Source organism: Argiope bruennichi, chromosome 10 (assembly GCF_947563725.1).
Source record: "Argiope bruennichi chromosome 10, qqArgBrue1.1, whole genome shotgun sequence".
Taxonomy (NCBI): Eukaryota; Metazoa; Arthropoda; class Arachnida; order Araneae; family Araneidae; genus Argiope; species Argiope bruennichi.
Genome location: NC_079160.1, coordinates 45,589,486 through 45,606,128, shown reverse-complemented (window position 1 = coordinate 45,606,128; position 16,643 = coordinate 45,589,486). Strand labels below are relative to the sequence as shown.

At 25.9% G+C, this 16,643-nt stretch overlaps 1 protein-coding gene across 8 annotated transcripts in view; it reads left to right on the top strand.

Annotated features, from left to right (window-relative positions):
• The window catches only part of LOC129987925 (forkhead box protein P1-like), a 536,440-nt gene extending 521,357 nt beyond the window's left edge, over window positions 1-15,083 (top strand). For 5 of the 8 annotated variants that reach the window (XM_056095924.1, XM_056095925.1, XM_056095923.1 and 2 more), the window contains 4 exons: window positions 1,576-1,709; window positions 5,365-5,497; window positions 6,614-6,816; window positions 8,635-15,082. In XM_056095924.1, coding sequence (XP_055951899.1) covers window positions 1,576-1,709; window positions 5,365-5,497; window positions 6,614-6,816; window positions 8,635-8,860 — 696 coding nt within the window. In that variant the 3' untranslated portion in view covers window positions 8,861-15,082. Of the gene's footprint in view, window positions 1-1,575; window positions 1,710-5,364; window positions 5,498-6,613; window positions 6,817-8,634 lie in introns of all 8 variants that reach the window. The other 3 variants (XM_056095928.1, XM_056095930.1, XM_056095929.1) reach the window with 3 other exon arrangements.
• The last annotated feature ends 1,560 nt before the right edge of the window (window positions 15,084-16,643 follow it).

Below are 16,643 nucleotides of genomic sequence, written 5' to 3'. Positions count from 1 at the left end.
TAAAGTATGATAATTTTATTTTCAATTCGCATTTTATTTATCTGACTAACTAGACAGGAGAGATTTTCAAAATTTACTTTTATTTGTTTATCAAAATTTGTGTCAAATTTCTTCTGTTCTTGTCTTCTGTAAATTTTCTTTGAACCGCACATCTTAATTCTTTTTATTTCTGATTGGCAAGTGACACACTCAATGATAAAACTGCAGATGTAATTTAAATTTTGAGTTAATAAATTAATGTAGTTATGGACACAGTGACAACTTAAGTTTGGTGTTAATGGTTTACAAGCTAGTCTCTTGTAAGTATCACATTTCTAGCTGATGTCATTGTGACTTAGATTGTAGATACTGTGTTTCTGTTTGATTGCCTAGTGATTGTTAACCTTTCTAGTAGAACAAAAATATTTATTTTAACCATTATCCCTTTTTATATTAATCAGCTTTTAACTGTTAGTATTTCATTTATTTTTGTGAGAACTTTAGACATTCTTTTTTACTTTTGAATTGTTTTTATATGCAATAGTTAATATATTCTGCATGCATAAAAGTTTAGCATTTTTCTATATTTTCTAAAAGTGATGCACAATTTTAATTCTTTTTTAAAATTTCAAGCTTTTATTAAAATAAGGATATGATATATAATTAAGTAATATTATAGCAAATTATTACTAAGTAAATATAAATCACACCTTTCAAATGAATTTTATTGTGATTAAAATAATAGTTAATAACTAAATATAAAATTGCTGAAGGAATTTTTTTGGATAGATTTTTACCTTGCCTTTGTTAAATCACAAATTACTATATAGAAAAATTAAATTTATTTTTTTTTAAAAAATGCTGTATTTTATGCCATATTTGATTTAATTTTAGCTATTTATCAAATTGTATAATATCTTTACTTGAAGATATGTGTCTTATTTTGCTGTAATTTAAAAGGATGAATATTATACATCCCTCAATTTCTTTCTTGTTATCTGTTATACAAAATTATGTATTTTTTAGAAATTTTTCTGAACAAAATTGTAAATTCATTTTTGACCATAACCTTACTACCATGAGCCATTTCAAACTAAACAAATATTTTAAAAACTCAGTTGATTTCATTTGCAAAATTTTCAGATAATGGTATTAATTGATATTAAAATTTATTCCCCAGAAAAATTTTAAGTTATAAATGAGATAATGAAATAATAAAATTTATAATGTATAATAAAAGTGCATTACAAATTAAATTTATGTATTATTTATAAAATAATTTATTTAGTATTTAGATTGTGCATCACTGATACAAAATTTCATCAGAGTTTTAGTATTTTTTATATTTTAAATAAAATTGTATTTATGTATCTTCTTTCAAGATTATAAAGAAAAAAAGAAAGGACAGAAAAGGAAATAATAAAATATTCATTGATTTCATTCTAAATTTCAATTTTTTTAGTAAAAATTGAAATTTAAAATGATTTTTTTTTAACATTTGAAGAAAATTAAGTCTCTGAAGGGGACTTCGTGTAAGGATTATTAGTTAATATCTGTAGTTTACACATTGTTGAAATGCTGCTCTTAATTATTTAGAATGCAGTACGTCACAACCTAAGTCTTCACAAATGTTTTATGCGGGTTGAAAATGTTAAAGGAGCCGTTTGGACTGTGGATGAACTTGAGTTCTACAAACGGCGTCCTCAACGACTTCAAGAACGAATGTCAGGGTATGTTTTTATGTTGTACATCATTCATCAAATATTGAACTTACTCATTTTTTTTTCTTCTTTTCTCTTTCTCTCCTCCCTCTTTCCTGCCCCCGACACCCTTTTAATCGTTCCTCGACTCTCTGTGGTGATGCAACCTCCCCTTAAATGCAACTGTGTTCTCCTTCCCTGCTTAAAAATGTTTTGTTTTGTTTTTTCATAATGCGTGTGTGTGCGTTAATGTATTGCATCACCTTCATGTATGCTTTATATGTATTGTGTTCTGCTGGAATGTGTGTTAAAAAAATCGTCTGCTTTTGTTGCTGTGTTTCGATGTTTCATATTTTTGCACTCTTTCCCCCTTATTTGTTCCCCTTCTCCTCTATGGCTCCCTTCTCCTTTTCCAAAACCCTTTTCTGCACAGAATGCAATACGCACCAATCTGTCTCTCCATAAATGCTTTGTTCGGTATGAGGACGACTTTGGGTCATGGTGGCGAGTGGACGACCAGGAGTTTGTGAGACGGCGCCACCTGAGTCGCGGCCGTCCCCGAAAATACCCTGATTCTGACATCCCCTCCTCACAGTAAGCCTGCTGTTCGTTTTTTCTTACTTTCCTACTTATTTTCTTTTGACATTGGAACTCATTCGCTAACCAAGCCCACAGTGCCATTGCATGACCGCTTGCATGTTGCCTGCCTCACAGCTCTTGATTGAAATCCATTGTTAAATGTGCTCTTGCCCTTTCTTTCACTCTAACAATGTAGACATCTTATTATTATTATCCAAAATAATTTCATGTACTAATTCATATTTGTTTCTTGCAGATTGATCTCTGATATTTTATTGAAAGTATTTGTTTTAAGCTAACAAAATTGAAATGATATTTGTTTTGAATTATATATACATATGTAGTGAAATGTTTTTGTTAATTAAAAGCTCAAAGAACATAAAATATTCTACAATGTTGTCTGAAAGTATTTTAATTTTTTAACAAAACTGTGTAATATTGCAAATATTGAAGTATATTTCTATGCTATTAGAGAATATTTATCTACAAAATGTTTGCTATTAAAATTTTGCTTTTTATATTTAGTACTGTATAATTTATTTAGAAAGATTTTTCTTAAAATTTCTTATTTTATCTGGATTTAACAAAATTATTCATTTATTTATATTCAAAAGTTGGTATTTGAAGTTAAATAAAGATTTTAATAGAATGTAGATTCATGTCATATTTGTATAAAATTCAATTTTGGTATTTAAAAAAAAAATGTTGAAATTTTTATATAACATTTATTGATTTTAACAGAAAATATTTGTGTTTTTTAACATTGCAGTTGCTATTTTTTAACACTAGTTTCCCTAGATAATGTTTTTCTTAGTGTCTGCTTCATTGAGCAGAAATTTATTTGTAAAAGTGGAAAATAATCTGCTTCTGTGATGAATTTTGTTTCTGATAATTTTCATGCTTTTTCAGGAGTTATTCCAATGCTAATAATAGGCAATACATTTTATAGATCTTTTAGATAATAATTTTTAGAGTTTTAGATATAGTACTAGAGGCTGTAGTTCAAGCTGAAAACAGCTTTCTGTAGTTTCTGATATAGATGCATCAGTAGAAGTCTTAGCAAGTGTTCTGACAAATTTACTTATTATCTTTCAAAATTTCATAGTGAATTCACATTTTACTGATTTTTATATTGTGTAACTTTTTATATTTAGTAATAATATTTGCATCTTGAAAAAAATTGTGTGAACAAAATTCTCATGATTATCTTTATTCTGAATTCATCAGAATATAACTTTTATATCTAAATATCAACATAAGTAACTGAAAAACTTTATCATCACTTGAAAAAGATTGTTATTTTTATCAGTCTTTAAAGCATTTTTCATAATTGCATGATAAAATATCTTCATAATAAAATTTTCACAGTGTGTTATTGCTACTCTTAATTCATAACCAGCACCTACAAAAGATTTTATATTTTTAACTTTTAAATCAAATTCCTTTCACAAATATTTTAATAATAGAATTTTCGTGATAGAATTTTTACTAATTATTCCCAGTAATATATTCTTAGCAGAATAAATTCATATATTTATACTATTTTTATTGTTAAAAATAGTATAAAATATTAAACTGGTGCATTTTAGCAAGTTTCAATATTTAGTCATCCAGAATTTAATTTTATTATAGAATACATTCAAATTTTCTGATTGATTAAATTAAAACTTAATTTCCCAATCCTATTGATTCAATTGCTCATTAAGTAATTGGTTATAAGCAATACTTTACTTATATTTTCCTACTTTTAATTATTATAACCAAGTTTTAAATTTATTAAAGATTAATGCCACTTTTTCTTGTCAATTTATTTATAAAAACCAAGATAAATAATCATATAGTGTAGTATTTTTTATTTATAATTTTACCATACATTCTCTTATTTTATATTTAACTTATTTTTATTAAATATAAATCTATTATATCATTGCATATATTTAGCTTTAAGCTGGAAACTTTCTGTAGAGGAAAAAGAAATTCACATTCACTTATGAAATTACTCATGTGTGTTTCATAATGAGAATTTTGGTCATATATATTTATTTTATTGTTTCAATAAAATATTCTAGACAACTCTATTGAAATTGAACTTTCAATAAATTATTTGCCTTAAATTTTAATGTCATCAGCTATCTATTCTAAATGAAATGTGTTGAAATGTAAACAGTTTAATTGTGTTGTGGTTATATTATTACTGATTGTATTATTTCTTTTTCTTATGGAAATTCGTTATTCCTATAGAAATATTTTATAAACCAAGGATATTTTATTAATATTGCCTCTTCTTTTTTTGCAGATTTAAGCAATATTTTATGTGAATTCTAAATTTTATCTAGATTGTGTTTTTATTGAAATTATTAGTTAATATTAATTATTTTTATTCATGCACAAAAATTTACTTCTAATGTGCTCTACAAAAACTATTATAATTGAGAGAAGAAAAAAAAGAATATTTAATGATTCCAGTAGCAAGATTAATTTACAAGTTGGAATATATTAAATCTATTTAGTTTCAAATTTCTGTTGAAATTCAGTATAAAATCATATTATATACATACAGTATTATGCAGATATTACTTTGTATTAAAATACTATTAGTATAACAATTTGCAAATAACTTCATTATATATTTAAGACTGATTTGCTATTAAATATTCCAGTTTTAATGCAGTATGGCTGAGTTGCAAGATGTTAAAATTATAGTTTGTTTTTCAAAAAGTAAAATACTCAATCTACTTGAAAATAAAAATGAAGAATTTATAACAGTATATTATCTTTCTTAAAGTGTGTGTTATCTGGAAAAACAGTGAAATTTCATTTTTTTTAAACTGTTGTGTCCTTTTATATAATTAAAAAATGAAACTTATTTACATATGTTATTAGGTATATTTTCTTGGTGATTTTACTTTTCTTTGGTGAATGATGGTAATTATAAAAAAAGGTTTTACACATTCCATAATAGTATTATTTAATACATTTTTATTGTCTTTCATTTTGAGCAAAGATCTTGCCTTCAGGATGTTTTTATAAATCTGATACAAGGTTTTTATTTGTAATGCAAATAATTATGCCACAATGCATTTGAACCCTCTTTTTGCCATTTTAGCAGTCTGCAGATGCCAGCACAGGGTCTTGTCCCACAAGGTGTACCACTCATGCATGGTCAAGGTCGAATGGGTAGTCCTCCCCTGAGACAAAGCCCTGGGCTGTATGGAGATTCTCTCAATGCTTCTTTACAGGTTTGTTTCAGGACAAAGACTTTTTTTTATTACTTATTAATTTTCCTATATTTGATAGCAGAAATGCTAAACATTAACATTTAAGAAATACTGATTTTAATCATTTGCATTTGATTTACTCTTTTGGAATCAATGTTGTATGCTGATTAAATTTTAAATGACAAATTTATCTATCAAATTAATTTATTTTTTTTATTATATATATATATATATATATATATTTGTGGGAAAGTCTTGACATATTTTTTTCCCCATAGTCTGTAAATATGAAAGTTAATCAGTTTTGTAATTGAACCATTTTTTTGTTTGTAAATTTTTGGAAGTAAAACAATATGAGAAAGTTTCATTCTGAATTTTTAAGTTATTAGAATTAACAAGCCATGTATTTTTATCCATATTTCCCATGCTACTTTGATTTCATTTCATATTGATATGAATGGAAAAAAGAAAGTTAACTATATGTCAGTAAGTATTTTAAAAGAATAAATATATAAATTTAATACTCAAGCCATTAAAGAATTATGGGGATTACATTTTAGAGAGAAATTTTATTTCTTATTATGCTTTGTATTTTAACATCAAATTAATCATAATAAGATGGAATGATTTTAACGAGAAATTCAAGCATTTGTAAATAGAATTTGAATTTACCCATATTGAGGTTTCAGTTACTGAAAAATCATGAGTCAGTTCTCAAATTATGCAATGCAGTAAATGAATCATGAACTGGAAAAGATTTAAAGATAATCTAGAATTAAATTAATTCAAATTCATTCTAAATGCTGGATTAAGTTTTCAAAAATAAATAGTTTTTAAATAAATTTTAAGTCATACCTTTTGTTGTCAAGTATGTATTAATACACTAAATAGCATTTCAAAAATAAAATATATTGATCTTGGAGGAGAAAACAAATGTCATGTCTTACTTATTTGTATATCACTGGTGATCAGTCATCAGCAATGTTTGGATTAAATTAATATTTTTAATTCATATAATAATTATCAATTTTAATTATATAATAATGTTTTAAGGTATTTATATGGTTATCTTATTTTATGATCCTTGAAAATGTTGATGATACCATGTATTGACTGACTATGCTTCTTTTCTTTCAGGCTGCCTTGGCCGAAAGTAATTTATCCTTCCTTAATTCATCAGTGGGAGGTAGTGGAGCAGGGCCAAACACTCCAACGTCCACGCCAACCCCTGCTGCCACACCTGACTGTGTCACTTCTCAATCCTGTGGCACATCTGCTCTTAGTGAAGCAGAGCGCTATGTGGTAGAAATGATCACACATGGGATGAACAATTCGTCTATGTAAGTCATAACCTAACATATTCCATTCTTTTCTTGCTCAGATTAAGTCATTCTTTTGTCAAAGACATCTGAAAGTTGCAGTTCAAAAAGATGTACTAGGAGCAGTATAATTAGTAAATAATCTCATCTTCTTACATATATTAATGTTATATAGATTTGTATTAGAAAGAAACAAATTTGTTTCTTGTAAATGATTCAAAACTAGTATAAAGATATTAAATTATCTTTATACTAGATATTAATATTGATTTTTTTTCAGAAAGTATTAGATTTTTTATGCTTATTTTTTTCTCAATGAATAAGATATTAGATTTCAAAATATTTCTGACTTAATTTTTTAAATATGTACAATGTGAAATTTATTTTTTATAGAATAATTGTTTAGGATTTCTTGTACACTTTTTTATCTATAAACTTCATATAAATTAACAGCACCTACATGTGAACTTTCATGGGTTTATATTATTTTTATTATGCAGAATTTGAATGTTGGTATATTAGTTTCATTTTTCAAGTATGAAAGTAATTATACTTATTTGCATATGTATTCATGTTTTATGAGCATAGCAAATTTGAATGTGAAATTTAAAAAAAATAATAGATAATTCTTGTCATTAGTAATTTTTCTTGTGAGGTATTTAATAAATCCTTCCTATTATAAATATTGCTATTTATCACTGTTACTAAAGGTAATATCATTCAGTGATAGGTGAAGGTAATATCATTCAGTGACAAATTTTCATTATATTAATCATACTATTTAATGAATTGTAAGTGATTTCTCAAAATATAATATTGATTATGTACTGTGTAGTATTTTTAATCGGCTAGTGATATATTTATAAATACGAGATAAAATTTGTCTTTATTGATCATGTTGTGCCTGATAATTTCTTTTTCATTTGTAATTTTTTGCATGTGAAAGAGACTTAAACTTAATCAATCACCTATTGATAGCTAAACTGAAATTATGTTTTAATTTATCTACTTTAAAACTATTACTTTTATTAGTCAATCCACTTCTAATTAAATTCCAGGATGTGTATGAGTATTATTATTATTTAATTTCCTCTAAAGATTTATAAATTTCTTAATGATTTTATATTTAAGATTTTTTAATTATTTAATTAATGTAAATCATTAAATTATAGTTGGGATGTGCTTTTGTTTCATGTGGATTTCTTTTTTGGAATAATACTATTTTTGGAGTTTTTTGGAATATTTTTATTAAGTATTTTGCATAAATATGTGTTTGAGAAAAGTATCTAGTTTTTAAAATGCACTTTAATTTCCCTTCATATTTTATATAATGCTAAATTGAATAAAAATATTTTTTTTTAAATACATACTTGTGTTAATGTATAATGGATTTTTTTTTTTTTTTTTTTTTTTACATTTACTTATATTGTCTCCTATTTTTTTAGTTTTTAATATAGTTTATAATTCATTTATTATATATGTAATGAAATCAATCACTTTTTTCTTTTAAATTCATTAAGTGGTGGTGTGATTTGTACTAAATCAAAATTCATTTAAATGATTTGATTAACTTATGATTGAGTTTTGGAATTATTGAAATAATGCATTGATACCACATCAATATAAAGTTTCAAAAATCAAGCAACTTAGGGAATGAAAAATGGAATTCAAAATTTTCTTTTCACTACAGAGAAAATTATTATTTTTTTTATATCAAAAGAATTGTATATTATAATCTTAATTAAAAGCCTTGTAAAAGTTTTGTGTTTAAAACATGCATAAGTACCGAGAATAGGAAAAACAGACAACTTAATTAGTTTTGTGACTGTTTCATTTCAGGAATGGTTCAAACATCCACATTAAACAAGAACCTCTCTCTGATGAAACTGGTCACATGTGTCCTCCCGAAATACAGCATCCAAGGGAGGAGGAGGATCGCCACTCTGAGGCCAACTCTGATCCTCAAGGCATGCACGATGAACAAGAGGAGGACATGGAGGAAGCAGAGGACCTCTCACTTTCCTCCTCCATAAACTCTGAGCCCCAGGCTACAACATGTCCTTAGTACATTTAGATACAGAAAACTCTCCAAGCCATACATAGTTCAGTGTGCAGTTTACGGACAGCATGAAACCATGGGGGTGATTAGTGGAAAAAGAACTGAAAACTTTCAGGTTTCTGTTTCACGATAATTATATTCTTATTGAATTGGTTACTAGATTTTCAGTCAGTGTATAGTACTATCTTAAAATTATGATAGCAAATTTTTGTCATGAAGCAGATTTTGTAGTAGTTTCATCAGTGCTTCAGTATTGGTATAAAGGATATTTTTATGTATTTTTAATGAAAGATTGTTTACTAAAATCACACTCCCTGAATCAGTTAAAAGGCATGCTTTACTTTTTAGAAGCATTGTTTTCTGTATTTTTATTTCTGTAAGCCTAAATCAAGATAACAGATTAAAAGTTAATCATTATTTAATATTTATTTTATTTTTGTTTATTTCATTAAAATTATTAAATTTTCTTTTGCTTTGCTTCATTAAATTATAGTCCCTTTTTATTGTGATTTTCTTAAAAAATTTTACTGCAACAATCAATCACTCAGATATATCTAAATTAGATAATTATTTATTTTGCAAAACATAATCCATATGTGTCTAATTTGTTTTTAATTTTACTTTGAAGGAAAAAAAAGCAACCCTAAATTACACTCCAACTTTATTTTTGTATTTTCACCTTAAGGCATATATGCCTATAACCTGCTAAAAGAGGCAGTGGTACAGACCTGATTTGTTTTCAGTTCCCATTCCCACACACTCCTGTAGGATGTTATCTTGCAGCTGAAAGCAGCTGAGTCAATCTTCCGGCCAAATCGGTTCTCAATTAGATGGGGGAAAAATGCTGTGCTGCAACTACCGTGTAAAGATTACCTCACTCTCATTGCAGTATATACAGATATATACCTCACATTGCAATGATAATTGCGTATCCTTCCTTCAGTGCTTGTTCCTGGACGTCACTTCTGTTGTGAAGTGAACACTATTAGAGAGACAGTTCTTTTTTGCATTTTAGATACAAAGTGATGATAACAATATAAACAAAGTGGAATCGTTATAACAGTTAATAAAAAGTAAAAACAAACAAACCAACTTTTTGAAGTGTGATTTTTTAGCTAGATTGATGGCCATTGCCTGCTGTTTTGTCTAGGTGAAGAGCATTGGGTTTTTATAGATGTAAAAATACATGCAGAGGAAAGACTGACATTATACAATTTTATCTGTAGAGAAACTTTTTTTAATTTACAGCATATTGTCATGCCAGAGGAATTATTGTGAAAAAAAAATGGAGAAAAAAAAAATGCTTTTTACTGAAGTACCAGAGAAAAATCATTCCGTGTATAACTTAATTCTGGTATTGAATATATGTGATTGTCATGTTTTGTCTCCATGTGTTTATTAATGTGTTGAAAGAAATCTGTTTTTTGCTGATTATTCCTTTAGTATTAATGCCTAAATGTTGCCAACATATAGTTCTTCAGTTTCTTTTTACCCATTTGCTCATTTTATCGATGCATGGGCATGAGTACACGTGCATACTGGAAAACTGATTTCTGAGTATAGAATCATTGTCATTTTGTAAATAGGTAGAGCATATGATATTTAATTTTGTAATATTTTAATTATTACAGGGTCCTTGCCCTTCACCTCACTAGAGTTCAAAAAAAAAATTTTTGTTGGATTTATAAAGCAACATGATGTAGTTTTATTTGCATTTCAACCTTGTTTTTACAGGTTCACTATTGTAAAAATGTGTGCCATATGATAGATATAAGTTCCATGCAGCCATCATATAGATCAAACTCTTCTGTTGCATGTAGATGTATATATTTTATAATATTTTATTTTGATTCTGTATAGGGAAGCATTTCCTCCTTCATCGCAAGTTTGTGTTCATTCTATTGCATGGAACTCTATGTTAACTGTGAATTATCATAATAATCAATTTGATTGATTATCAATATGATAATATTAGTGTTGAAAATCTTCATACTACTAGAAGGGCAAAGACTTGCTGTTATACTTCAAAAATCAGCTTTCCCACTTATTTTTTCATTGAATTTGTTTTTTCCTATGTTGCTGCTTTGATATTTCATAATCAACTCATTTATAAGCGAATCACATTTTTGTCACATGTGTGCCATGTTGATTTAATGCTGTGAGAAAAACACTTGTTAACTTTGACACAAATATTCTACTTTGAAGCTCTCTGTGAAAAACAAGAAATGCAAGATTAATTGCTTAGCTTCATATAAGACTGAGTTAATAATGAACAGATTGTGCACATGAATATTTTTTCAACTGAGCTTCCTGCTGTGTTTTTCACTTAAAGAAGGTGAAAAATTTTCTTCCGTGTATAGTTTTAACCGCATAAATTAAACACTGTTCTAATTTCATAACATTTCATTGTAATTTTTCAATCAATGTAGTTAATAATTTCAGAATGTTATTTTTAAACATCTGGCTTACTCTCAATAAAAACAACATACCTCTAATTTATTAATGTTTAATGTATAGCATGTGCTGAGGTTTAATTTTGTGATTATTTTTTCATTATGTGATACTAATATGTGAATGAACCTTTTAAATTTATTTTATTCAAGTTTATTCAAAAAGTTCTATTTAAATTGCATAACATGTTTAATTAGAATTTTCCCTGGTTTAAATACTTAATAGATTGAACAAATTTGTCGTTATGTATATGATACCATAGGAGGAGAGTTATTATAAATGTCTGCCATAGCTGCAATAATTTTTGGTTTTGGTTCTTTTTAGTTGTTTGTTAAAAAAAAAACTGGTAATACTAAATGTATTTTGAATTTTCTATATGAATAAGATATGCTTTATGTTCAGTTGCCTCTAAAATTTATATTGTATACTTACATATCACCTATATTAGCCAAATTTTGGTTAAATGTGATACAAAATTATCCAACACTACATATCAAGCAAAATTAATTATCATTTTCACAAGTGCTGTTGTTCAAGATTGTTAATCAATACTGCAGATTATTAAAAACCTCATTTGCTAATTGTTTAGTGTATCTATATTATAATAAAAATTAAACTAATAAAACCTAAAAAAGTAGGAATCACTGTTTTAGGCATTTATTTTTTTTCTTATTATTGAATCATGTTATAATACTTTGTTGTTCAAAAAAAGTATCATCTTTGCAATTAATTTCTCAGGTTTCAATCATCAATATTATTAACCAAAAATTTAATTTTTTGCTACTAATAATGTTGTATCTGCTTATTGTTAAAAAGAATTCCAGTTTTAATTTTTCATGTATTATTTCTATTATTAAATCTTTCAGATTCTTAATATTTGATTTCATGCAAGTGTTGATTAATATCAATATAGTTTCAACTAAAGCATTTATTTTAATTAATTCCAAAATTATTTATATGCAAGTGAGTGTATTCTGTGTGCAATTTAAAGTCCTATGTGGATGTTGGAGTTTTGATTTAAATGAACAATTATTTTCATTTTTTTTATAAATAACATATTTAATACCGGTGGCAGCTGAAATTCTATGGACAATTTGATGGTGATGGTCTTTTATTTATTTTGAAAATGCATGAGGGAAATGTTATAAGATAAAAATTATCTTTCCTAGCCATTTGAAAGGACAATATCTTCATGTTTTATTTGCATGAACCAAACTCGATTTCTTTAAAAAAAAAATAAGAATCGTGATTCAATTGGTAATGCTTCGAAATATGAACTCTGTTTCTCCGTCTGCAAAAAGATGCCATTTGATATTTTCTTTTGTAGCCATTGGAAATGAATCATGTAGATGTATAGTATTGCTGTACTGTGTATTTCAGCTGATGTATTGTATTATATAAGAAAAAAATCTGTGTTGTGTAGAAATCATGTTGAACAATTGTATTTTTGTAGCTTGCACAGATATTAGTCATAGTGGTCATTTTAAGTCCAATGACCCTTGTTAATTGTGTAATTAATGATATAACATTAACGTCCCTGCAACCTAACGATTTTAAAAGTTATGTAGCAACTGACATTATGGGATATTGGGGACACAGTCAGCATACAAAATCTGTATATAAACAATTTGCTAAAATCAAAATTAATATCAAAGATACGATGTGCCTGGTTTCACTGTTAATATATGAATTTTCTCTAATTTTAAATAGTTCATTAAATGAAATTAATAATTATAAAAGTGGTACTCCAAAAATGTAAAAGTAATAATCATATTATTTTAGCAGTATATTATGGAGCTGACCTTATCCCTATATTCCTGATATCTCGTTTGTCAAGTTGTATTTTATTAGTTCAAACATAAATAAATAAAGTTTTAAAAGTTGTTTATTGAGGTTTTAAATACTTTTTATTTGTCTCGTGTTACTTAAAAAATAACATTGTTGGATTTAAACACAGAAAGCACAACATTTCTATCGCCATTCCCCTTATCAGTTTGTATCTAGTCTTGGAAAAGTTCCTGTGGTAATAACAATCCTGTTTTTAACTTTATTCAGGTTTACAGCAAGCTAATTAACATTATCTGTTACAATAATGTTGTGAAATAATTGAATTATTTTAGTTTTGTTTTAGAGTTCTTAAAAACATAATTGTAAATAGATTGTTTTTAAATTATTATTATTATTTTGTATTGATCAATAAAATTTCTTCCACATTAATATTTTACATAAAAATGTTATTGAATTAAATTAACATAAAATTGAATAATTCAAATTTTTGCTTTTTCAAAATTAGCTTGCTGTTAATCTGAATACTTTTATTGGCTAACAGTTAAATATCTAGTTTATACTTTTATGTATTTCATGTTTGATTCAGTTTCCATTGTCTACTTGCATTTAATTTCCCTCTTTTAATCGTGGCTTCAACTAATTCTGTGACTCAATGTCTACACAGAGATAGATTGTCCTATATATCCTTTCTCTTATTATTATTAATATTTTTTTATTCATTTTTAGTTTAATCTTTTGATGTTTTGTGCTTATTCATAAGTCCTTTGTATTGTTTTTATGTTCCCAAAATATTAAGTTTCATTACTTAATTTTTTATCATCAAGCTCTGAAAAATATGGCGTCAGTTCAAATAAAATTTCAAAACAATTTTTATTAATTTTTTTTGAGTTGACAGAATCGGTTGAAAATCCACTAAAGTTGTTCTACGGAATGTGAATGTATTATTGGGAAGGGAAGAATTGCCATCCACCTTAAGAAATCTATTGTTTTGATAAGAATATGAGCTAAGGATTAGCTAAGCCCACTGATGAGCTTAGCTACATGATCTCTACAAGCAATAAAATTGTAGTGTAACTCTAGATAATGAGATAGGGATACTGTAGTTTAAATGAAAGAACTTGTATCATATATAAAGAATTAATTGCTACATCAACATACCTAGATTTATGTAATGTCGCTTTTGAAGGACCAAATTAAAAAAAAAAAAAAAAGCAGGCGAAAATGTGTTATGTTTTTTTTTTTATTCATTTTGTTTCAGTTTTAATTTTTAATTCATTTTTTTTAAGGAAGAAATTTATCATTTAATTTCTTATGCTACTTTTCTTAAAAGTATGAGATTTTAACCTCTATATCCTAAACTTTTATTGCTCATAAACTAAAATATAAATTATAATTTCATTTTTATTCTTTTTAATGTTTGATGAAATTTTATTGAATTTTTCAAAAATAAGCCGATTTTTTCCCCCCGAAGGAAAGAAAAGGGTATTTTTTTTAACTGTTTAAATTGCTCACAAGAATGTTTAAAAACATTGAGATTCTGAAAACGATTTGAATAATATTCTTTCTATATAGTTGTGTACTGAGAATATGTGGTTTTGTTGCACAAATGCTTTATTAAAGTTTTGTTCATGCATAAGATAAAATTTCTCTGTATGATTTCTTTTGTAAAATAGAAGTAAATAGCTGGAAAACAAACAGTACTCATTTCATAATTTATTAAAAGACATGAATACAACAGTTTATATAACCTAAGTATGGAAGATATATTTTTAACTGACAATTACTCAGCCGATTATTTTATTAAATGAATTGTAATCTTAATTATTTATCAAATTAATTTGAAAAATTGAATGCTACAATTTTACATTTTAGCATGGCAAATGTGTCTGAAACTAAGCATTTAACATCTAAGTAAAATCTGTATGACAAGGAAGTTCTGAATTTATACTGACATTTGAGTTTTTGTGTGCATACAGAATTTTTTTACCTTTTAGCTCAGGTTTTGTAAATAAAATTCTGAATTTAGATTTTTTTTTTCATGATAATTGTTTCATGACAAATTAATTTTAACAGATAGTTTATTCACTTTCAAACTTACTATTAATTTTTAATCACTAAAATATCAAATAGTTTTAATCAGTAATTATTTTCTATATTTTTCTTATTAAGTGATATAAATTTATTTACAGTAAACTTATGTTAAAACCAGAAAAACATGGGCGAAATTTTTATTCCACTCTTAGAAATTTCATTAAGGCCAAAGTGTAATAAAGTAATTTGTACATTTATTAAAATTGCTTTAAAAAGAATATAGTAATTTTTTATATCGAAGTAAATTATATAAAGTTTATTTAAATCTTAGTAATTTCATTAAAAATTTAGGACAAAATACATTAAAGTAATTGGTACGTCTATTAAAACAACTTTAAAAAGAATATAATAATTTTTTTGGTAGTAAATAGCAAATAAACTAGACTTATATGGAGAACAATTTTTTTTAGTAATTAATGTCTATTCTGAATTTCATAATGTTTGAATATCATTTTAATCTAATAATTACTAGTTATGAATTTACAATTATGACTTGTTCTATAAAAATAATTTAAAAAATTTTGGACAGCAGTGAAAAGATTTGAATATGTGTTTTCTAAAAATATTGAGTTTTTCATTTTCCCCTTTTAAAAGAATATTTTCATTGAAATCATGATGTTTTAGGGTAATCTAAGTTTCAAGATGTGAAATACTGATGTTCAATAAAAACAATGAAGTATAATTCATTTTCATATTCATTCATTAACAAGTATCAAAGACAGTTTACATTAAATTTGTTTATTCATTACAAAAATAACATATTTACATTTTTTTTCCACAATAAGCTGTGTACTTATCACGGTTCAACACAAACAGCAATAAAATTTATTCCAGGTAACTTTTTTTACAACTTAGTTATATTTACAAAAATGAAATCTATTTATTTTAACTATACGAGAAAGATACAATAAAATATTTTAATTCAGATTCATTTGGGTTTTAAATGTTATAAATATTTCAAATATTAAATGAAAAAAAAATCATAAAAATTTCATAGTTATTATGAAAATGTTTTTAAATATAAAAATATATGAAATCGGAATAATTTGTTGTAAAAAGTTTTTATCTATAAAACCTAACAATCAGATCTTCATTTAATGAACTGACAAACAGATTTATTAACTTGTTGTTGATAATAAACCTTCTCATATGAGAAATGAAGGGCAAAAATGCAGTATACAATGTTTCCGACCTGTTAAGGACACCTTCGTGTTCACTTTTATGTAAAAAAGAAAGAAAATCTGAATTTATTCTTAGACCCAAAATACTTTCAACCACTCACAAAAAAAAAATGTACCAAAAATTGTTAATGAAGTTAGAAAGAAGCATATGAATGAAAAATTTATATAATAATGAAATAAGATGAAAATGAAAAATTATTTGCTACTACTAACATATCTCTAAACACATTAAGCTCAACAGCACCATGGGTTTAATGCCTTTCTGGATATTTAACTTG